The sequence below is a fragment of the Oncorhynchus masou genome, chromosome 6, assembly GCF_036934945.1.
Source record: "Oncorhynchus masou masou isolate Uvic2021 chromosome 6, UVic_Omas_1.1, whole genome shotgun sequence".
NCBI classification, from domain to species: Eukaryota; Metazoa; Chordata; class Actinopteri; order Salmoniformes; family Salmonidae; genus Oncorhynchus; species Oncorhynchus masou.
Genome location: NC_088217.1, coordinates 28,565,801 through 28,590,562, shown reverse-complemented (window position 1 = coordinate 28,590,562; position 24,762 = coordinate 28,565,801). Strand labels below are relative to the sequence as shown.

Below are 24,762 nucleotides of genomic sequence, written 5' to 3'. Positions count from 1 at the left end.
CACCTCGAGTCACTTTCACCTACCCAACATTTCCCAACCTCTTCTCCACCCAACCTGACACCACATATGGATCAGGCAGAAGGCAAGCATCCATACTCTCCAAAAAATCTCACTCCCACTGGGCAAAGAACATCTTTGTCACCATCAGGACAAGGCTCAAACTCTTCACCACACCTGCCACCGCAGTGAATTCATCCTCACTCTCGTCATGTTCAATGTCCTTATGCAGCACTGCATATTTACTCTTAACATGTTCCACCTCTGTCTTGGCACTCCCCCACCATTGTAAAACCTTGGGCTCCCGAGTGGTGCAGCGGTCTAAGGCAGTGCTAGAGGTGCCACTACAGACCCTGGTTCAATTCCAGGCTGTATCACAACCGGCTGTGGGAGTGCCATAGGGCGGTGCACAATTGGCCCAGTGTTGTTAGGGTCTGGCCAGGGTAGGCTGTCATTGTAAGTAAGAATCTGTTCTTAACTGACTTGCCTACTTAAATAAAAAATGTGGAAGCTATATAAATTAATTTACTAATGTCTACATTTGTTTTTGCCATGTTTATTATATTACAGACACCTTAATGCATACTTGTAAATTCTATTATATGAGCTAACATTAAACAAATATGAAACATTTTCCTTCAAGTATAATTTGACTGTCTCCACTACAACAACAACAATACTTGCATACATGTAATTTTGTCCTTGAAACATTAAAATTAAATACTGTAGAATTCCATTCATTTCTATGGAAGACTGCTTTTCCGAAGAGTGCCAATACAGCCGACCATTGGTTTCACAGCCTCAATGTCCTAAACATGCCGTGGGGAATAGCAATCCAAGGTTTATGTACGTCATTGGGAGGCAACCCAGAGTAAAAAAAACATTCCGCTCACATTACAGTTCGTCCTCCGCCCACAACCTGGGCGTCAGTTCATTCTGTCGCGATCCCTTCATCCGCACAAAACAAAACATTGCTCGTTGACAACAGTACTCATGTCATCTAGTTCTAATAAAAGGATTTATATTTTTTGTGTATCGTAGGTTACTATAAACATGCATTCCGGGACTTTGGAAAGAATCGGGTCGCCGATAAAAAGGACGCTTTCTCGGGGAGTGAGTGAGGACGAGTCACTTCGCAACATTATCAAAGAGGTGAGCGGCGAGCAATCACGGCGTTATTGTATATGGCGACATTTACAAGAGTCATGCAGTCTATTATCTGTAGGCTATTATCTACTTTTATAGAGTCTAATTTGACATTACTAGGCTACAGTCGAGAAGATTCATCCTCGAGCGTTACAGTAAGCCACTACATATGTTTTATATTTTTAAGTTGTTTACTTTGTTTTCACTGTTGTGTAGCCTACTCATTTTATTTTAGACTCTCAACCCAATGTTACTGTAGCGTGCGGTTTTACATTGTTTCAAGTTCACTGACGGAAAACGTTGACATTGCTACAATGACTTCCTTTCGAGCAGTGTTACATTGTAGCCAGCCTACCCACAACTGAATTGCCTTCAAATGACTTTACGTTTAGCTAGTTACTTAAAACACCAGAGAAAAGTGGCTTCTAATCTCTGACAAACCTTAGTGTCTCCCGTTATGGCACACGTACAACATAATGGTTACTTCGTTACAGTGTGCATAGAATATGGATGACACATTGACATTGCATGACTAATGTAGTTAGAATTCAGTCATCAGTGGTTCATCATAAGTTAATTTAATTTACAGTGAACTTACAGTCCATGAGAACTGGACCTAGAGGTTTGCCAAATTGTGTTGATATGTAGCCTAAGGGTAGGCCTAAATTCAATTTAAACAAAACTTTCCATACATGTCTGTCCATGGAAGTGGTTAGAAAGTCCCTTTTTGGACCTGAATGTCAAAACATTTACGAAATAAATGTGCTCAAAGTTGACCCATTTTGCATATCCCTCCATACCATAGTCATCCATGTCTTCATCACTGGAAAATATAAATGGTTGAGTTTGATATAAATGTTTTCAAAATGTTTTATTATTTGAAAAAATGAATTTTAAACCTTTAATGTCAATTAACTAAACTGATTTCTGATTGTTTTCATATTCACATATGTTGTAGCTTAGACCCTATTTCACAACATTTGAGTTTGTTGTGCCATCCATTGGTTGAGACACATGCTCTTGAATACAGGGTGGGTGACATTTCAATCATAGAAATATAATTTATAGAATGGGCCTATCCCTTCAGACCACTGCAATTTAGCTAGTACACAATTGAAATTCAATTAAGATTGGAACTTTTAATTATTACCACAAAGATGACCGCCAGTCCAGATTCTGTTGAATGTTAACTTAAATGGTAAGGTCTATTCTATTATTTATATTTCTATGATTGCATTAGGTTTCCTATGGAGGATTGCCAGTATGATTTAAAACAAATTTTCCCATTAAAGTCGACATTCTCATTTTTGCGGTACCATTTGAAAGTTTACATTTAAATTGTATTTATTATGAATCCCCATTGGCTGCTGCCAAAGCTGCAGCTGCTCTTCCTGGGGTCCAGCAAAATTAAGGCAGTTTATACTATTTTAAAATACATTCACAGATTTCACAACACACTGTGTGCCCTCAGGCCCCGACTCCACCACTACCACATATCTACAGTACTAAATCCATGTCTATGTATGTTATCGTGTCTGTGCCTATGTTTGTGTTGCTTCACAGTCCCTGCTGTTCCATAAGGTGTTTCGTGTATCTGTTTTTTTCAAACTAATTTTACTGCTTGCATCAGTTACATGATGTGGAATAGAGTTACATGTAGTCATGGCTCTGACCACACGACTGAACAGTCGTCAAGGTGCGATCAGCCTGACTTACCGGTGTCGGTATGGAGCCTCGCTACTTTTATAGCCTCATTACTGTATATAGCCTGTCTTTTTACTGTTTTATAACTTTCCCTACCTATTGCTCACCTAATACCTTTTTTTTGCGCTATTGTATTCAGCACACGTGGCAACGTGGATTTGAATTATATGAAAAAAATAAGACTTTACACGTTTTTTTGATAATTGAGTTTAAGGTAAAAAAAAAGAAGAGAATTTTCAGCCGTTGATCTTTTCCAGTGATGAATTTTACATTACATTTAAGTCATTTAGCAGACGCTCTTATCCAGAGCGACTTACAAATTGGTGAATTCACCTTCTGACATCCAGTGGAACAGCCACTTTACAATAGTGCATCTAAATCATTAAGGGGGGGGTGAGAAGGATTACTTATCCTATCCTAGGTATTCCTTGAAGAGGTGGGGTTTCAGGTGTCTCCGGAAGGTGGTGATTGACTCCGCTGTCCTGGCGTCGTGAGGGAGTTTGTTCCACCATTGGGGGCCAGAGCAGCGAACAGTTTTGACTGGGCTGAGCGGGAACTGTACTTCCTCAGTGGTAGGGAGGCGAGCAGGCCAGAGGTGGATGAACGCAGTGCCCTTGTTTGGGTGTAGGGCCTGATCAGAGCCTGGAGGTACTGCGGTGCCGTTCCCCTCACAGCTCCGTAGGCAAGCACCATGGTCTTGTAGCGGATGCGAGCTTCAACTGGAAGCCAGTGGAGAGAGCGGATGACGTGAGAGAACTTGGGAAGGTTGAACACCAGACGGGCTGCGGCGTTCTGGATGAGTTGTAGGGGTTTAATGGCACAGGCAGGGAGCCCAGCCAACAGCGAGTTGCAGTAATCCAGACTGGAGATGACAAGTGCCTGGATTAGGACCTGCGCCGCTTCCTGTGTGAGGTTCGTACTCTGCGGATGTTGTAGAGCATGAACCACGGGCCACCGCCATGATGTTGGTTGAACGACAGGGTGTTGTCCAGGATCACGCCAAGGTTCTTAGCGCTCTGGGAGGAGGACACAATGGAGTTGTCAACCGTGATGGCGAGATCATGGAACGGGCAGTCCTTCCCCGGGAGGAAGAGCAGCTCCGTCTTGCCGAGGTTCAGCTTGAGGTGGTGATCCGTCATCCACACTGATATGTCTGCCAGACATGCAGAGATGCGATTCGCCACCTGGTCATCAGAAGGGGGAAAGGAGGAGATTAATTGTGTGTCGTCTGCATAGCAATGATAGGAGAGACCATGAGGTTATGACAGAGCCAAGTGACTTGGTGTATAGCGAGAATAGGAGAGGGCCTAGAACAGAGCCCTGGGGGACACCAGTGGTGAGAGCGCGTGGCGAGGAGACAGATTCTCGCCACGCCACCTGGTAGGAGCGACCTGTCAGGTAGGACGCAATCCAAGCGTGGCCGCGCTGGAGATGCCCAACTCGGAGAGGGTGGAGAGGAGGATCTGATGGTTCACAGTATCGAAGGCAGCCGATAGGTCTAGAAGGATGAGAGCAGAGGAGAGAGAGTTAGCTTTAGCAGTGCGGAGCGCCTCCGTGATGCAGAGAAGAGCAGTCTCAGTTGAATGACTAGTCTTGAACCTGACTGATTTGGATCAAGAAGGTCATTCTGAGAGAGATAGTGGGAGAGCTGGCCAAGGACAGCACGTTCAAGAGTTTTGGAGAGAAAAGAAAGAAGGGATACTGGTCTGTAGTTGTTGACATCGGAGGGATCGAGTGTAGGTTTTTTCAGAAGGGGTGCAACTCTCGCTCTCTTGAAGACGGAAGGGACGTAGCCAGCGGTCAGGGATGAGTTGATGAGCGAGGTGAGGTAAGGGAGAAGGTCCCCGGAAATGGTCTGGAGAAGAGAGGAGGGGAGCGGGCAGGTTGTTGGGCGGCCGGCCGTCACAAGAAGCGAGATTTCATCTGGAGAGAGAGGGAGAAAGAGGTCAGAGCACAGGGTAGGGCAGTGTGAGCAGAACCAGCGGTGTCGTTTGACTTAGCAAACGAGGATCGGATGTCGTCGACCTTCTTTTCAAAATGGTTGACGAAGTCATCTGCAGAGAGGGAGGAGGGAGGGGGAGGAGGATTCAGGAGGGAGGAGAAGGTGGCAAAGAGCTTCCTAGGGTTAGAGGCAGATGCTTGGAATTTAGAGTGGTAGAAAGTGGCTTTAGCAGCAGAGACAGAGGAGGAAAATGTAGAGAGGAGGGAGTGAAAGGATGCCAGGTCCGCAGGGAGGTGAGATTTTCCTCCATTTCCGCTCGGCTACCCGGAGCTCTGTTCTGTGAGCTCGCAATGAGTCATCGAGCCACGGAGCGGGAGGGGAGGACCGAGCCGGCCTGGAGGATAGGGGACATAGAGTCAAAGGATGCAGAAAGGGAAGAGAGGAGGGTTGAGGAGGCAGAATCAGGAGAAAGGTTGTATGAGCAGAGGGAAGAGATGATAGGATTTAGGGGCAGTGTGGGAAGTGTTGGATGAGAGCGAGAGGGAAAAGGATACAAGGTAGTGGTCGGAGACTTGGAGGGAGTTGCAATGAGGTTAGTGGAAGAACAGCATCTAGTAAAGATGAGGTCGAGCGTACTGCCTGCCTTGTGAGTAGGGGGGTGAGGTCAAAAGAGGAGAGGAGTGGAAAGGGGGCAGAGAGGAATGAGTCAAAGGTAGACGTGGGGAGGTTAAAGTCGCCCAGGACTGTGAGAGGTGAGCCGTCCTCAGGAAAGGAGCTTATCAAGGCATCAAGCTCATTGATGAACTCTCCGAGGGAACCTGGAAGGCGATAAATGATAAGGATGTTAAGCTTGAAAGGGCTGGTAACTGTGACAGCATGGAATTCAAAGGAGGCGATAGATAGATGGGTAAGGGGAGAGAGAGAGAATGACCACTTGGGAGAGATGAGGATCCCGGTGCCACCACCCCGCTGACCAGAAGCTCTCGGGGTGTGCGAGAACACGTGGGCGGACGAAGAGAGAAGAAGAAGACATGGATGTCTCATAGTATGGTGGGGTATGCAAAATGGGTCAACTTTAAGCATCTTTATCTCTTGAATGTTTGGCCTTCAGATCCAAAAAGTAATTTTCTGAGCACTTCTACAATGGGCAAATATGTATGGGACTCTTCGTTCAACTCAAAAGGGGTGCTGTCAACCTGATTTTAATTCAAATGGATTTACCCATAGGCTATTATGCAATAACCCACTCATTTGATTGCGCTTCATTCATGAATCCATCTGTAAAACAATCCTCCGGCATCATTATCAAGCCTTTCTCCGAAATGCTAATATTCAGTAACAGTGGGTAGGCCACTCACTAGATTGACCATCACGGAAGACTTCATACCTTAGCAAGTGATAATTCCACATCAATCAGTGTAGATGAAGGGGAGGAGACAGGTTAAAGAAGGATTTTTAAGCCTTGAGACAAATTGTGTACTGTATGTGTGCCATTGAGGTTGAATGGATAAGACAAAATATTTAAGTGCCTTTGAACTGGGTATGGCAGTAGGTGCCAGGAGCACCGGTTTGTGTCAATCACTGCAACGCTGCTGGGTTTTTCATGCTCAAGTTTTCCATGTTATTCAATAAGGGTCCACCAACCAAAGGACGTCCAGCCAACTTGTCACAACTGTGGGAAGCATTAGAGTCCACATGGGCTAGCATCAAGTTTTCCGTTAGGAAAATACGGCACATGACTGGACAGATTTTAATTTGCCAGATACCCATATGCATAACGCATTAGGGCGTCCACCCACTGTGCTCAAAATCACAGTTAGATTATTGTAATTCATTTTAACAGAATATAATTTAGTCTGTAAAGTTGAATGTTCTTGTACCAAAATTAAAAGTCTTATTGAAAACGTTACCCGTTGCGTCGTCATCCCTGCTATAAATGATATATTTGAATAATATAATTTGCGAGAATTAACGTAGCAGGTTAGGAAAATTAGGTTATGGTTAGCTAAAATGCAAAAAAAAAACTGTGTCCCTTCTAGCCATGACTGGGCTGGCCTGCCCCACTCCCCCTTCCCCTTGCGATTCAGCACCAAAGCAGTGGAAAGAGGACACTCTTTGGTGGCTACAAAATTAAGAAATTATAGAACTTGATGTTGGACAATCAAATTCGATATGTAAATTAACTAAATTCAGCTGGTTCATTGAGAGAGAGCTTATTTTACAATGCTCCTGTGAAACGAGGCCGCACAGTGCATTTATGAAAGCACGTGCCTCTTGTCATGTGTGATGTACATAACTTATTGATAACTCTGTGTCCTACTATAGGCAGTTGGCTGCCTAGTGATTGCTAACTGTCCAACTTAAATAGTTGGCAATGCAGTTTAGTTTCCAAGTGCTACTGAAGAAGCTCAACTGAAATACACATCATTACTCTACTCTAGTCTATCAATCCATTCCATATCTAGATACTATACATGACACATGGGTGGCATTTTGATGATCTTGCCTAGGGCTGTAGCATAGCTGCTTGGACCATGCGAGATTTAACACAATTTGCCTCTAATTTACTTGCGTCTGCGGCGGACCTTGTCTGCTCAAAGTGAGCTGTCAGGAAGTCATAACTGTCCAACTCCTTGGAGCAGCTTGTTATGCGCATCAGCCTGGTCACTTTGTCCTCGACCGTCTTTACTCTGTTTTGGAGAAAGAATCCCCTTTCGGCAGGCACACTGGAAACTGGGATAATCAACACAATCTTTGCCAATTTTCACAACTTAGCTGTAGTCCCTTACATGCTAACCAGACCAGACACGTCGCAAAATAAATGTAGAAATCCATGTTATTAATTTATTGCACCCACACTGCTCGCACGCGCCAACGACCGTTTGCGTTGCCAAGGGCTAAAATAGAAGTCATTCCTATTTCTGACGCAGATCGTGCTGCAAGTCCTGCTTCTCCCATCTCCTCATTGGTTTATAGAAGCAGGTACCCATGTACCATCTCCTCATTGGCTATATCCACGTGGGTGAATGAAAGATTAAATGTTTTGCCGGTTGTCGTGGTAAAAGTGTAGATGCCAATCACAATATAAGTTCAAAGATGAAAAAGCCTGGAAGGAGAGATGACTAGAAACGATTCGGTTGACCGTTTTATGTGTGGATTAATTGTCGGAGTAGAAGACCTTGTGCATTCCATGTAAAAAAACAACTCCATGTTTATATCCCAGGACAAATTAGCTAGCAACAGCAAGCTAGCTAAATAGGACAACTTAGCTAGCAAGCTAACTAGTTAAATTGCCATACATGTTTAATGCGTTTCAACCTGTCCCCGAATTGTCATTGGTTCAGAGTTTGTTTTGATATTTTAACCTGCGTATCGTGTTTGGTGTAGGTGGACAAAATACATTTGTGCACAATGGCGCAGCCGGTTTGGGTTCTGTGTTATGAGGACTTCGTGTCTTTTGCGTAAAAATAAACACACACCCAACACTAATTTTCAAGCAGCTTGAGAATTTATTAGCCTATGAAGTATAATTTGCCTTTGAAGTTGGAGCACATTGACTTGTATTTCCAGCAATGAATAAAAACAACATGATTTTGCCATTTGGCTGGAAATAGTTTTATTTATTGGCTTTTCATTTTTTATCGGCCAAAAGCCAGCGTTTTTTCGTCACCTTGTAGAGTCAATGCCCCGATGAATTGAGGCTGTTCCGAGGGCAAAAGGGGGTGCAACTCAATATTAGATAACTTTTCCTAATGTTTGGTACACTCTGTGTGTACCAGCTGACTGTGGGAACAATGTAAAAAGTATGCAAACAGTTATTCCCACATGTTTTGTAGAAATTATTATGGCTCTGTCTGATGTCTTTTGTTATTTTGTTAGACGGAGAGTTCGGCCAGGCGTTTGACACGCAGTGAGAGCAGAGGGGGGACCCTCAAGAGGAGAAGTGGGAGTCAGGTATAATAAGAGCAATGGATGAAGCTACTGGTATATTTAGTATGTGTCCTAAATGACACCATATTCCCCACAGGGCAGCCCTACACTACTGATCTGACATTTAAACATGATTACCTCTGATTCTATCTGTGCTATGAACCATACTAAGAGTATACTAGAACTTCTTATTATATTACTTGCTTGAGTGTTGTTGACCTTTCTCTTTGTCTTGTTCCCGCCAGCAGTCTGAGGATCAGGAACTAATGATGGAACTCCCTGAGATGGTGATTATCTGCGCAAGCTTTTTTTTTTAAATTTCAGAATAGCTTTTCTCATATTTGAGCAGTATAACCAGTTCTACTGGATGTCAACCTTCTCACTGCCTGTGCTGCATATTCAGAGGGTGCATACTCTTTATGAAACTCACACAAAATAACCCAGGAAGAAAGAATTTAGCTCCAGTGCAATTATGGGTTGTCATGCCAGCAACTTGTTGCTTTATAAAGAGAACCTGGTATGACTCAAATAAGGACCATAGACAAGCAATAGCTATCAAAAAAATTACATCTCCATGAAGCAATATCCAACAGTTGAATATCAAATTACATGTTAATTAAACCAGTATTGTTGTTCGTGTGACTAGATGAAGCTGCCCACTGCCATGTCTGTGTTTGTTGGGAGCGTGATGACTAATTGGATCTTCCCACGGATATGCCTGTGTTTGTCAGCTTGATCTGCAGGCGAGCTACGACGATGTGTTGCGAGAGCTCCGTGGGCTGGAGCTGCAGCGGGAGACTGTGTTGTTCCAGGTGGACGTTCTGCATGACGCCCTGGAGGGGGCCGAGGAGATGCTGGCCGAGGCTCAGAGAGAGGCCAGCCATGCCACCATGGTACATTCATACACACTTGCAATGACTGAGATATGTGGTTATGACCTACCTTAGTGAAATGCACTGACTGTAAGTCACTCTGGATAAGAGTGTCTACTAAATAAACAAAATCTAATGAACATGTAAAAAGATCCTGGAGGAGCAAAACAATGTTTCTAGTAGGAATGTGTTATATCCTGTGACCCAATTGTGGTTCTCCTACTGTTTAAGAATCACTGCTCTAAAACAATTCACAACCCTCAGCTGCATTGAGTCATACATGGATGTGTCTTTCTGTATTTGTAGGAGTTAGAGCAAGAGAGAGAAGCCAAGAGGAAGTTGGAGGACATGGTCAGCTCTCTGATGCAGGAGGTGGAGAGGCTAAAAGAGGTAATGAAGTATGAGGAGGAGGGGCTTACATAATCATACAGAGAGAGGCACAAGTACAGCAGGATTCCTGGTTTTGGACATATCCACGGCAGGTAGCCTAGCAGTTAAGAGTGTTGGGTCAATAACCTAAATGTCGCTGGATCTAATCCCTGAGCTGACTTGGTAAAAAAATAGTATGTCCTCTTGCGCAACCCAAATTGCTCCTGTAAATTGCTCTGGATAAGAGTGTGCTAAATTACTCAAATGTAAAAATAAAGAGTGACTAATAGCTTGTAGCTTCATGCCAGCTCTGGTTTATTGCGTATCTCTTTCCTTTGTAAGGGGAGTGTTCTCTCTTTCTCTCGGCTCTGTGCTTTGCTGAACTTGACAGAATGAAGTGTTTCCACTGCGGGGAAATTTCAGCCTGGGGGACAACCTCTCACCATGCATGTTATTCTCAGTGTGTGTTGTGTACATTACCTTTCCTAAAATAGGGCATGTAAATGATTGATAGATATTTGTTCTGTCCCAAATGATATGTTTGATAAAGGTGTTATGCTTGCTACATGTTGACTAATGTCATGTGGAGTACATTTTGTGTTCTAATGAGAACAGCACATTTCACTCGGTTACATTTACATTACATTTTAACATTTACATTTGAGTAATTTAGCAAACGCTCTTATCAACAGCGACTTAGTTCGTGCATTCATCTTAAAACAGCTAAGTGGGACAACCACATCACAGGCATAGTAAATACACTTTTCCTCAGCTCTGACTTTGCTGATAGAATAGCTATCTGCTACTGAGGCTTGAGGGAGGTTAGAAGGGAGTCATCTGTTTTACAATTAAATGGGATAATCCACCTCAAACCTACGAAAGTCCAGAGAGGGCATATGGAAGAAAGATGTATTCCCTTGTCATGTCGAGCACAATTTATTTATCTCATGGTCACTACATAACAAAAGTTGTTTTGTTGACCATGAGATGATTGTCTCATGGTTATGACATTTAGGGCTCCCAAGTGGCGCAGCGGTCTAAGGCACTGCATCGGTGTTACTGGTGCGATTCCAGGCTGTATCATAGGGTGGTGCACAATTGGCCCAGCATCGTTAGGGTTTGGCTCTTAGGGTTCTGTTCTTAACTGACTTGCCTAGGTAAATAAAGGTTAAAATAAACAGGTGTTTTGTCTAGGTCAACTATATAAATAGGAATGTATTTACTAAAGAGATTGACAGTATGGTTGAGGCGGCAGAGCTCACGGTGGATCAGCTCATATGTTTTTATTGATTGCCACGCTGATGGATGGTACATTTCATGCTTTCATTTGTGTTTGGAGCTCATTATCAGTTTATAAATTAGAATGTTAGCAAGCTAAATGTCCATTACCTAGCGCTAAGAGTTTGTGGGGGATTTAAGCCCTGAATGATGCCTGACAAGCAACTTGATCTCTCTGGCTGTGGTCCTGGGGGTGGCATACAGCCTATCGCATGCAAGCAACAACGCAGCTAACTTGGCTGGCTAGGTAGGTAGTCTTGCTTGCTAGCTAGCTAGTTGTCTTTGCTGGTTGTTAGTTTGCATAACTGATATGTGTATAATTGCAAGGGACACTTCATGTTTTATGGATAATATAAAAATGTACAGAGTTCCTGACAGGCTGCTCAGATTCAATAGCAGCCTCAGAGGTTGATATGTTAGGATTCTGCCTTGTAGGCTGTTTCATAAGTAAAGCTCCTTGCAGGCAGATTAGCAGTCAGTGCATCATGTAGATGATCATGAGTGGGTGCGCTCTATTCCTGACAGGCTGCTCAGATTCAATAGCAGCATCAGAGGCTGATGTCAGAATGCTCTATATATTGATAAACGTCACATTGCATTTACCCCTCCCAAAAAGGAAATGCTTATGTGGCTATCATACAGAACTACAAATGCCCGTCTCAAGCTTCACGTCATTTACCATGGCCATGATGATCTGGACGAGACTGACGAATCGAGGCAAAAGTAAGTTTATCCTGAGATTCTATCCAATGTGAGCTAAATATGGTAATTTATTTAAACGAAGAAGTCTGAACTGTATTGGGCAAGTAAAAAATGAAAACACACCTGATAAATGCATGCGAAGTTCATAACTAGTTAAGCTTTCATAAACCAACAGTTTAGCTAGCTAGTTCAGTAGCAAGCTAACTTAGTTTCACCATATAACATTCTAGATTATGTTTGTCTGTGGGTAATAATTGACTTGCAGCTATCCTAGGATAGCAGTATTATTTTGGTCTGGCTTTTTAGAGGTTTCAGAGATGGACTGATTAGCATCCTAATCATGAGCAAGTGTATGTACTTTACTGCAAGGAAACATTGACCTGCTTGCTGTTTCACCTCTAGACAGCATATCATTAGTATAGCTAGTAGGGAAGGTTATGTAACTTTATTTAGTCCTACCAACTATGGTGGGTTTTAAATGAATCGTTTTTTTTCGTGTGTGTATATGCTTTTTACCCCTTTTTTCTCCCCAATTTCATAATATCCGATTGGTAGTTAAAGTCTTGTCCCATCGCTGCAACTCCCGTACGGACTCAGGAGAGGTGAAGGTTGAGAGCCATGCATCCTCAAAACACGATCCCGCCAAACTGCACTACTTCTTGACACACTGCCCGCGTAACTTGGAAGCCAGCCGCACCAATGTGTCTGATGAAACACTGTACAGCTGGCAACCAAAGTCGGCGTGCACTGTGCCCGGCTGCCACAACGAGTCGCTAGAGCAAGATGGAACAAGGACATCCCAACCGGCCAAACCCTCTTCTAACCCGGACGATGCTGGGCCAATTGTGCGCTGCCTATCCCTGTCACGGACGGCTGCGACACAGCTCGGGATCGAACATGGATTTGTAGTGACCCCTCTAGCACTGTTAGACTGCTGCTCCACTCTGGAGGCCCCTAAGTATAATTATTAACCTTATTTGCACCTTCTGTATTCCAGAATCAATAGGTCTTATCACCTCTCAACTAGGCAAGCTGTTTCGATCTGCTTTGGTCTGTTTCAGTCATTCAGCAAGTCCTGAAGAGCAGGAGTGTGTGTGTGAAGGGTTTTGTTCCAGCCCGGCCTTAACACCTGACTTAAATGATCAACATGATGAATCACAGCGATAGGCTATGATTTGTAATCAGGCATGAGCTGGGCTGGAACAAAAACTTATACACCCTCTTAAGTCATTATTCAGTACAGGTACAATCGGGGAGGGGGGGTTCAATTTCCCGTATTGATATATAACGCATACTCCACCCTCAAGTCAACTTGTTGACTAATGCCAACGCGGCGGCTGCTAAGAAGAAGGTAGCAGCTGCGGACCAGAAGACTACAGTCAAGGCAGCACTGGTCCACACCTGCCCTGTCTATCAGGAAAGTAGTATTGGTTGGTACTGTATGTGCCTTTAGGTTCCTCCATGTGTAGGCTGTTGTAGTGACCTGTGTGGTACATTCTTTCATATGTGTAGTAGTGTGGCATCAAATTGCTTAGTTTATCATTTGTGTCGACTTTGAATTCAATCTAAACCACAGATTAACTTCCTCCATTTTGTCTTTCACCTTTTTATAGACGCAGACCTGAAGACATTCAAGCAGCACTTTGAGAACAAGCATCCCAAGTCTCCAAAGGTCCCTGTACTGGTTGATGTGCAGGCCTAAGTGACCACACACTCAAATGGAACTACAGCTGGGATAAGATTCATCCATCATTCACACACACAGTAGACATAGTATAAACCATGTTGTCAACAGTGTTGTCCTCAATGCTTAACTTGTATTGTGTATGGCTCAATTGGTGGAAATGCTGTGATCACTCATTGTCTTTAATTGTGATTCACAGACACAAATTGACCACGATTTGAAATCTGCAAATGAGACAGAATGATGTCGAGGGACCCGCTGAGACCCCATGTGTAACTGGACCTGGGCCGGATATTTGTGGTGACAACCTATAAGGGATGCATAAGCACACCAGCACCCAATTTTATGTTTATTCCATGGCCAACCATCCCTCGAGCAACCCCTTATTCCACACTGCCTTTTATGGTCCCTCAACTTTGGACACTTTGGAACTCTCCATCTCATCTACCTTCATCCATTTTCCCTATGCTGCTTCCTTCACTCCTCCTGATTTGATAACATCTAGACTCAGTAACACGTTTAAAAGTGTTGTTGTGTACTGTTTTTGCCAGCTTTTTTTTACTCTGGTGCTGTCTTCCTGCTTATTCTGAGGTTCAGATTGAATGCAGTGGTCAATGTGCTGCTCACAATTGATAGCAGCAACATTGACTTGTTAAATTGACAAGAAAGCTGTTGAGAGTTGCGTTTCGGCATGTCTTCCTTGTTTTGAATGTGTTTATGCATTCAGTTGGTTCTCCGTTTAACTCACCCACCAAAAATCACTGCTGTTTTACATTTATTGTTTATTTTTGCTGATCTAATTTCTAAAATAGAAAAGCAGAAGAATCTGTGTGCTCTCTGGTAGAAGAGCACCATATGAACTATTATTACTATGTCCCAGGTTTGTGGCATTGATTAATATAATTACATCAATCAGCTGTTTATGTTGTGTTTACAAGGCATTGTTTGCTATTTTGATTTCTTTAAAACAATGTGATTGCTGGAGTTCGGGTGATTGATGGAGGACTAGGTGCGTTCTTGTCAAATAAATATGCTTATTCATTCATGATTGTGGATATATTCTGCAGTTAGTTAATCTGGCTTTGAATCTGCAACAGAAGATGTCAACAAGTTCTGAATTGCTTTAATACAGCAGTGCATTCTGACATTTAAATAGGTTTCACCACATTCATCTAGTTGACAGAAATTACAAGGTATTAAATATATCCCTTCACTGTCTGTAGGAGAAGAGCATCTGGTAAAGTAAGGGTATGTTGCTAATATCAACTAGCCTGGTATTCATGGCACATCGTAAATATCTGACTGCTACTAGGATAGTATTTTATACAAGACACCACCAGATGCATAAATAAGCCACAAATATTAGTTAAAATATGGGAAAGGAAATGTTAATTATATCTTGTTTTGGATCAAGGGAGCTACAGCTAGCTAGCTGACAGCAAAGGTGTCAGCTAGAGATGAAAATGTATTTAACCAGGTAAGCTAGTTGAGAACAAGTTCTCATTTACAACTGCGACCTGGCCAAGATAAAGCAAAGCAGTGTTACACATGGAATAAACAAGCGTACAGTCAATAACACAATAGAAAAAAGTCTATAATACAGTGTGTGCAAATGGCGTGAATAGGTAAGGCAATAAATAGGCCATAGTAGGGAAGTAATTACAGTTTAGCAAATTAACACTGGAGTGATAGATGAGCAGATGATGATGTGTAAGTAGAAATACTGGTGTGCAAAAGAGCAGAAAAGTAAATAAAAATAATATGGAGATGAGTTGGGTGGGTGGGCTATTTACAGATGGGCTATGTACAGCTGCAGCGATCGGTTAGCTGCTCAGATAGCTGATATTTAAAGTTTGTGAGGGAAATATAAGTCACCAGCTTCAGCGATTTTTTTTTTTATTTTTTTTTTTTTTTTTTTTTTTTTTTTTTTAAATTCGTTCCAGTCATTGGCAGCAGAGAACTGTAAGGAAAGGCGGCCAAAGCAGGTGGTGACTTTGGGGACGACCAGTGAGATATCTGCTGGAGCTCGTGCTATGGGTGGGTGTTATCGTGACCGGTGAGCTGAGATAAGGCGGAGCTTTACCTAGCATAGACTTATAGATGCCCTGGAGCCAGTGGGTCTGGCGACTGGAGCATACAGGTCGCAGTGGTGGGTGGTATAAGGGGCTTTGGTGACAAAACGGATGTCCCTGTGAGACTGCATTCAGTTTGCTGAGTAGAGTATTGGAAGCTATTTTGTAAATGACATCGTCAAGGATTGGTAGGATAGTCAGTTTTACGAGGGTATGTTTGGCGGCGTGAGTGAAGGAGGCTTTGTTGCGAAATAGGAAGCCGATTCTAGATTTCATTTTGGATTGGAGATGTTTAAAATGAGTATGGAAGGAGAGTTTACAGTCTAGCCAGACACCTAGATATTTGTAGTTGTCCACATATTCTAAGTCAGAACCGTCCAGAGTAGTGATACTAGTCGGGTGGGCATGTGCGGGCAGCGAACGGTTGAAAAGCATGCATTTGGTTTTACTAGCGTTTAAGATCAGTTGGAGGCCACGGAAGGAGAGTTGTATGGCTTTGAAGCTCGTTTGGAGGTTAGTTAACACAGTGTCCAAAGAAGGGCCAGATGTATACAGAATGGTGTTGTCTGCGTAGCAAGAGCGACATCGTTGATATATAAAGAGAAAAGAGTCGGCCCTAGAATTGAACCCTGTGTTACCCCCATAGAGACTGCCAGAGGTCCGGACAACAGGCCCTCCGATTTGACACACTGAACTCTGAGAAGTAGTTGGTGAACCAGGCGAGGCAGTCATTTGAGAAACCAAGGCTGTTGAGTCTGCCGATAAGGATATGGTGATTGACAGAGTCGAAAGCCTTGGCAAGGTCGATGGCGGTTATGATATCGTTTAGTACCTTGAGCATGGCTAAGGTGCACCCATGATCAGCTCGGAAACCAGATTGTACAGCGGAGAAGGTACGGAGGGATTTGAAATGGTCAGTGATCTGTTTATTAACTTGGCTTTCAAAGACTTTAAAAAGACAGGGCAAAGGGGCTGCACTGCAGCGCTAGCTGTGCCACCAGAGACTCTGGGTTCGCGCCCAGGCTCTGCCGCAACTGGCTGTGACCGGGAGGTCCGTGAGGCAATGCACAATTGGCCTAGCGTCGTACGGGTTAGGGAGGGTTTGGCCGATAGGGATATCCTTGTCTCATCGCGCACCAGCAACTCCTGCACGCTAACCAAGGTCGCCAGGTGCACATTGGTGCGGCTGGCTTCCTGGTTGGATGTGCGCTGTGTTAAGAAGCAGTGCGGCTTGGTTGGGTTGTGTTTTGGAGGATGCATGACTTTCGACCTTCGTCTCTCCCAAGTCCGTACGGGAGTTGTAGCGATGAGATAAGATAGTAGCTACTAACAATTGGATACCACGAAAAAGGGGGTAAAAAAGAAAGGCAGGATGGATATAGGGCTCTAACAGTTTGGGTCTAGAGTGTCTGACCGCGGCAGCTTTCCAATCTTTAGGGATCTCAGACGATATGAGAGGTTGAACAGACTGGTAATAGGGGTTGCAAAAATGGCAGCGGATAATTTTAGAAAGAGAGGGCCCAGATTGTGTAGCCCAGCTGATTTGTACTGGTCCAGGTTTTGCAGCTCTTTCAGAACATCAGCTGTCTGGATTTGGGTGAAGGAGAAGTAGGGAGGCTAGGGCAAGTAGCTGCGGGGGGTATGGGACTGTTGGTTGGGGTAGCCAGGAGGGAAGCATGGCCAGCTGTAGAGATATGCTTTTTGAAATTCTCGATTATCGTGGATTTATCAGTGGTGACAGTGTTACCTAGCCTCAGTGCATTGGGCAGCTGGGAGGAGGTGTTCTTATTCTCTATGGACTTTAGTGTCCCACACTTTTTGGAGTTAGAGCTACAGGATGCACATTTCTGTTTGAAAAAGCTAGCCTTTGCTTTCCTGACTGACTGTGTGTATTGGTTCTTGATTTCCCTGAAAAGTTGCATATTGCGGGGACTATTCGATGCTTGTGCAGTCTGCCACAGGATGTTTTTTGTGCTGGTCGAGGGCAGTCAGGTCTGGAGTGAACTGAGGGCTATATCTGTTCTTTGTTCTACAATTTTTGAAAGGGGCTTGCTTATTTAAGATGGTGAGGAAATTCCTTTTAAAGAACGACCATGCCAACAACACATTTTTTCAGATACCTCCAAATCAGGAATTCCGTAAGGACACATATCCCACAGTATGGCATGAAGCCAAATAGTCCTACATTAGATAGCTTGATCCTTGTCAAACCCCATTCAAAAGGGTCGGTCTCTAGACTGTATGATGTGCTACAGGCCCACATAGAGGTATCCACAGACACCATTAAAAGGGCTTGGGAACAAGAACTTGGGTCAGAAATCTCAGATGAGAACTGGGTAGAAGCTCTCAGGAATATAAACCACAGTTCAGTGAATGCCAGACACGACCTTGTACAGTTTAAGGTGATACACAGGTTACATTACTCAAAAGTGAAACTGCATAAAATATTCCCGTACACCTCACCACTGTGTGAGAGGTGCAAGCAGTTGGGTGGACGTTGACCCACTTATTCTGGACATGTCCCAAGTTACATGTTTACTGGGCTCTCATTTTTGATTACTTATCTAGAGCCTTTGATAGAGTTCTAGCCCCAGACCCATTGACCGCTCTGTTTGGTACAGTTGATGGGAATAACCACGAAGGGAAAGCTGTCTCTCTTTGTACTCTATTAGCCAAAAGGCTCATATTGCAATTTTGGAAACTGGAGACTGTACCTTCCTTTGAAATGTGGTTACGGTGAATGTAATACATTGAGGGAATGTAATGCATATGGAAAAGATTCGATACAATACCTCCAATAGAAGTTCAATGTTTTACAAAATATGGCAGCCGATACTGGATAAATGGTCTCGTCCCGCTTCATAACTGGGTTGTCGATCTGCTGCTCTTCTGTGCTGCACTCCACTCAATATTTATTTTTGGCTTAACTACACTGCTTGTAATGACTATATACTGTCTTCTTATACATGTACCACCTAATAGGATTTTGTTTTATTTTGTGTATGTGTGAGTTAAGTTTTGTTTTGTCCTCTAAATTGGCCATCCCATTCAACAGTACAATGAATGTCATTGTTAATATTGCTGTCTTTTTTATTAGATTTTTTAATTGTAAAATAATAAACATAATATAAAAAATAAATTAAAAAAAGAACGACCAGGCATCCTCGACTGACAAGATGAGGTCAATATCCTTCCAGGATTCCCGGGCCAGGTCGATTAGAAAGGCCTGTTTTAGGGAGCGTTTGACAGTGATGAGGGGTGGTTGTTTGACCACGGACCCATAGCAGATGCAGGCAATGAGGCAGTGATTGCTGAGATCCTGATTGAAAACAGCAGAGGGCAAGTTGGTCAGGATAATATCTATGAGGGTGCCCATGTTTACGGATTTAGGGTTGTACCTGGTGGGTTCCTTGATAATTTGTGTGAGATTGAGGGCATCTAGCTTAGACTGTAGGGCTTCCGGGATGTTAAGCATATCCCAGTTTAGGTCACCGAGCAGAACGAACTCTGAAGATAGATGGGGTGCTTGCAAGGATTTGTAGTCTTGCATGATGTCTACTTTGATAATTACCATTTTCTAATCTGCGTTAATAGAGTGGTGAGACAAAACCGTGACTCGTCAGCGAGAGCACTTTTTGCCAGTCCTGTCTGGTCCAGCGACGCTGGGTTTGTGCCCATAGGCAACGTTGTTGCCGGTGATGTCTGGTGGGGACCTGCCTTACAACAGGCCTACAAGCACTCAGTCCAGCCTATTGCAGATAATCTGAGCACTGATGGAGGGATTGTGCGTTGCTGGTGTAACTCAGGCAGTTGTTGCCATCCTGTACCTGTCCCGCAGGTGTGATGTTCGGCTGTACCGATCCTGTGCAGGTGTTGTTACACATGGTCTGCCACTGCGAGGACGATCAGCTGTCCGTCCTGTCTCCCTGTAGCGCTGTCTTAGGCGTCTCACAGTACGGACATTGCAATTTATTGCCCTGGCCACATCCGCAGTCCTCATGCCTCCTTGCAGCATGCCTAAGGCACGTTCACGAAGATGACCAGGGACTCTGGTCATCTTTCTTTTTGTGTTTTTCAGAGTCAGTAGAATGGCCTCTTTAGTGTCCTAAGTTTTCTTAACTGTGACCTTAATTGCCTACCACCTGTAAGCTGTTAGTGTCTTGTTTCAAGGACAAATGTACATGTATTTTTGTTGTTGTAGTGGTGACAGTAACATTAGAACTTTGGACATTTTATTGTACTTTAAGAAATGTATACTTTAAAGAAAAAATATACTTTGTTTAGCTCACATAATACAATTTAAAAGTATGCATTAAGTTGTCTGTAATAGAAAAAATGTGGCAAAAACCAAATATTTCTTACTGTGGTGGGGGGAGGTCAAAATGGTGGCACGCTGGCTTTAGAAAAGCGCCCCCTCTCTGTCATCTAGTTTATATATAAATCATTGGTAGCAACATGTGAAAATGATTGTGGAAATCTGTTGCAGCTCAAGTCAACTACAAAACCCACAATAATTAGGTAGTTAGCTAGCAACTGTATCTACACACAATAATACCAAAGTCAATATTAGCATGTGAATTAGCTGGCTAACTGCACTATCAATTTAGGAATCTTATCTCACCGAGTCAAGCTTGCAGTTCCTCTCTGCCCAGAGCGAGTGCAGAGTATGTTGCTTTTCGGCTACTGTCCCAACGATCTTACCGCTAGGCTATCTGCCACCCTTATAGAACTTTTCTACATGATTTCCTGATTTCATAGATGGAAGTAAAATTTTACCCACTGATAGAACATAGGTTTTCACCAAATTGACAGGACTTTCATGATTTTTATTTCTTGGGGTGGATTATCCCTTTAAAGCCCTAAGAAGTGCTAAACATTGTATTCTAGCTGGCAGTCTATATCCTCCTCACTTTAAGAAATCTCAGTAGATTTTCAAACAAATAAATATTTGCAGTGACTCAGAGACGGTGGTCGTAATAATTTGGTCATCTGATCATCAGCATGGTCTTGTGGTTGGGCAAGTCCAATGTGACCCAAGGTTGTGTGTGTGTGTGTGTGTGTGTGTGTGTGTCTTGTCAAATGGCATTGGCCTTGTAGCCAGAACGCACTCTGCTCTGTAGTAGGATGGCTTGCCCACAGCTCACTTAATAACAGATATGCAGATGCTGTCTGTTTCCTTTTGTAATCGGGAAACGGTAATGTGACAATTGGCCTGGCTACTTTCCCAGCCCATGCCTCAAACCAACGTTGAAGAAATACAGGTGAAGACAACGGGATTCTAATATTCCATAACTTTGCAACAATGGGACTAACTATGCTAGTTAACAACAGCGCTAGTAATTAGCAACTGTACTGGTCCGAGATTAATGACGACGTTGTCTTAACCTGTATATTTTCGACTTAGACTCAAACCATGCAAATAGAGCTATTAATATATTGATAGTATAGCACAAAATGTACTACAGGCTATAAAATGTATTTGACAGAGATTTGGACTCATTCGTAATAGTAACAGCCCAGACTGTGTAAGTCATTATAATATGACTGTTCTTGTTGACTTTGGTTTTCACATCACCCACTTCTAGCCTGGAGTGTCCTGTTGACATTTGCATCTAGTTTTACAGTATGAAAATCTTAGGTCTGTGAGCTTCAAGATGTAACACCTGCCTGTTTCCCTGCTGTAATGAGGTCTGTTCAGGGTTTGCGTCCCTAATGGCGACCTATATAGTGCACTATGTGAAAATGGTTAATATAGATGTTATATCATCCTGTTCCACAGGAGAGGAAGACCATTCCAGCAGTACCAGTGTACACACTCGTCAAGGAGCAGGAGATGGAGGAGGAGATGGCTAGACAACAAGCACAAGAGATGAAAATAAAAAAAGAAGCACATGAACAAGTCAGTGATACACCAGGGGATGAGGACAATTCTACCAAAGATGCGCCTCTCTCTATTATCAGATTGGACAGTGAGAGCCCCGGGCCCAACAACAGACTAACATTGGAGACCAGCGCTGGAGGGCTGCTCGCCGCCTCCTTCAAAAAGGAGAGGGAGGAGCAGCCCTATGACAGTCCAAACCGGCCCCTTCCTCTCCACGTCGCCCGGCTCTGGTCCTCTGTGGACTCTGAGGACATAGAAGAAGGGGCAGAGGACAGCTTCACCAAGTTCACTAAGATGGTCAACAAGACCTTGGGACCGTTGATGCTGGGTAGCCAGACCCCAGGCATCAGTCAGGAGGAGAACAGGCGTGACATCTTTCCAGGTAGGAACAACGACACCGACAGCATCAGCGCCTACGAGGATGCCTGCGCTGACACGCCCGAGCTGGATGAGGGAGATGGGCCAAGGCTGCCCCATGATGAAGGATCCCCGGTGGATGATGATGAGGGAGAGCCGTTGAATGGCAACGATCCCAAGAACCCCAAAAACACCAATGATTCTTGCATTCTGTCGTAAGAGCTGCAGAACTGTTGTGGTACGAAAGGTCAAATGTGCTCTCACTCTGTCTGCCCTCTTGATAATATAAGATATGCAATTTAGCTTTTATTCAAAGCAACTTTGTCATGCGTGCATACCTTTTTTTACATCTTGAAAAAGGGTTTAAAAAAATCTGTTCTTGGATCAGTGCGCTCATTGACACATTTTTATTTATATATATATATATACATTTTTTTTTAAATGTACCTTTACTTATACAGGTTTTTCTCATTGAGATAACATCTCTTTTCCAAGAGAGACCTGGTCCAATAGCATCAAGGGGGAACAACGTTTCAGACAAAACAACATTAAACAAAACTGTATAAACACATACAGTACAACAAAAATATTTTACATTAAAAACACAAAGGTCTTGACTAAAAACAACTGGCCTAAAGACAATTACACTCTTCTATGATATATACATCAATCAAGTGTTTATAAAAGGGTAATGTCAACATTGAGAGTTGTCTTAGTGCAATCCGGCACGGTGGAATTCCAGTAATGTCTACAGATGTCTCTTTAGTCAATCTTTCTCCATCGGCATGACTTGCAAGGTCGCACTTAAGTGTTTAGTTTTCCTGTCGTTTGGCACAAAATGCAAATTACCTCCCTCTGTTTATTAGTGACTGATGATTACTTAAGACTGTTTGCATACACTGAACTGTCAGATATGTTTCGGGACACACCACAGACCTCTAGCATTTTAAACAGTCAAATTATGTGATTTATAGATCACATACTGATAGTGCTGAGCGATTAACAAAAATGTTTAAGGTTCAATTAATTGAATTCCATTTAATTATGTTTTTTTTTTCCTATGAGCTCAATGCGAAGTTTCTCTAGAGATAAATCCGATCAAGCTGAACTGTGCGATGCAGTAGGGAGTTGTAGTTTCCAACAGGCCAATATACTACTTAGTTTTGCGCAGAACATGTGATTAAGAGTGATAGAGCAGTTGTTTTCACGAGGTATCTCTATCTGAAAATGCATGATCTAAGCGATTGATAGTTTGTATTCAGCAGTCATAAAAATATGCCTTATTTACTTTGAAAAACTACTAAAATAGTGATTTTGTTAGACTGCATATACAGCAGCTCTATAGAGATGAGATGATGACATGGAATTAAATAATAATCATCTTGTAAAATACACAACGGAAATAGTTTATGAAAGTCATGTGAATAAATTATGGATAAGCAGTAATGGGCAATCACTACCATCATGGGACTTTATTCATAGTTTTTTTTCTGTGTTACAGAATTCAACATACACAGTGCATTTAATGTCTAAAGAAATTATCTAAACCAAAATCGAAAACCGTGATTATTTTAAAAATAATTGAACCAAAACCAAACCGACCTCAAAAAGCACTAATTGCTCAGCTCTACATACTTTAGAGTTGTAAGACGAATATAGCTGTTTTTGTGATCTTATAAGATCAGATGCTGGCAAGATTGTAATCACAATAGCAGGCAGCCAAGGAGCTAGCTACTATACTACAGGAAATGTTTTTAGGGAATTTATGGGTGTTAAACCATCATTGTCTCATGTCGACAGTTATTTTATCTAAGAAGTACTTGGTGCCTTTCCTGCCTCACCTTAAGGCATTTTATAAATATGAAAGATGAACTTGAAAAATTTAATATAAATTTACTGAATCTAATCTAGCTTTAGTTATTATCAGACATCCCTCATTTGAAGTTAGTATGATACTAGCATGATTGACAAAGGGAACAATCCATTTAATTGTAAAACTTTAATGATTCCTGATAATATTTTCTCCTGACACATACAGTAACAGTACTGTATGCTACTCAGTGCTTTTAAGGTCATGCTTGCATGGTTGCAGTGAAACTACTGAATTGGGAGAAACTTGTTATCTTTTTGTATCTGACATTGCTGGACAATATATCCTTTGTTTTTATAAATTTTCTACCCCTAACCATTAACACAAGACCTGATGATAATCTTTTGACTTGGAGTTGCTACCTATACATTTTCTTATGACTCAAAATGAATCCCAAATGGCACCCTGTTCTCTTTGTAGTGTCTTATAAAGGGAATATGGTGCCATTTGGGACGCATACTTTATCAACATTTCTGTCCATATTTGAAGCTAGCGAGGTCAAATGGAATTGATCTGTTTTCCAATCCTCACCTTTTGAAATTGGCTAAGTTTCCATGGCTACCTAGAAGTCTTTTTTACTGTGTGTGTAATATGAATGTGAACTTGGGTGCAAATCTTACACTGCCTTCAACACTAGGTTTTGTGTATTGTTGGTGCTTTGTGTGTATCTAAAGTCAGAATGTAGCTCTTAGTGGAAGGGATGTGAAGTTAGGAATAAGATTTAATTATGTTACTTTCTAACTTTGATACTTGTGATTTACATGTTTACTACTTATTTTCTGTTGCCTGAATTTCTGTTTCTGCTGGAGATATACTGAACAAAAATATAATTGCAACATGCAACAATTTCAAATATTTTCCTGAGTTACAGTTCATATAAGGAAATCAGTCAATTGAAATACATTCATTAAGCCCTAATTTATGGATTTCACATGACTGTGCAAGGGTGCAGCCATGG

The 24,762-nt window shown here is 42.6% G+C and overlaps 1 protein-coding gene across 4 annotated transcripts; it reads left to right on the top strand.

Moving 5' to 3' along the window:
• The first annotated feature begins 901 nt into the window (after window positions 1-901).
• LOC135541831 (unconventional myosin-XVIIIa-like) lies at window positions 902-24,131 on the top strand. 4 transcript variants are annotated; one of them, XM_064968249.1, is made up of 6 exons: window positions 902-1,149; window positions 8,669-8,743; window positions 8,968-9,006; window positions 9,451-9,612; window positions 9,898-9,981; window positions 21,476-24,131. In XM_064968249.1, exons 1-6 carry the CDS (start codon window positions 1,051-1,053, stop codon window positions 22,151-22,153), a joined length of 1,137 nt encoding a protein of 378 aa, XP_064824321.1. In that variant the 5' UTR covers window positions 902-1,050; the 3' UTR covers window positions 22,154-24,131. The 4 variants fall into 4 exon arrangements, with proteins under 4 accessions (XP_064824321.1, XP_064824319.1, XP_064824318.1 ...); XM_064968247.1 differs by having other exon boundaries at window positions 8,965-9,006; XM_064968246.1 differs by lacking the exon at window positions 902-1,149 and adding an exon at window positions 1,179-1,298.
• The last annotated feature ends 631 nt before the right edge of the window (window positions 24,132-24,762 follow it).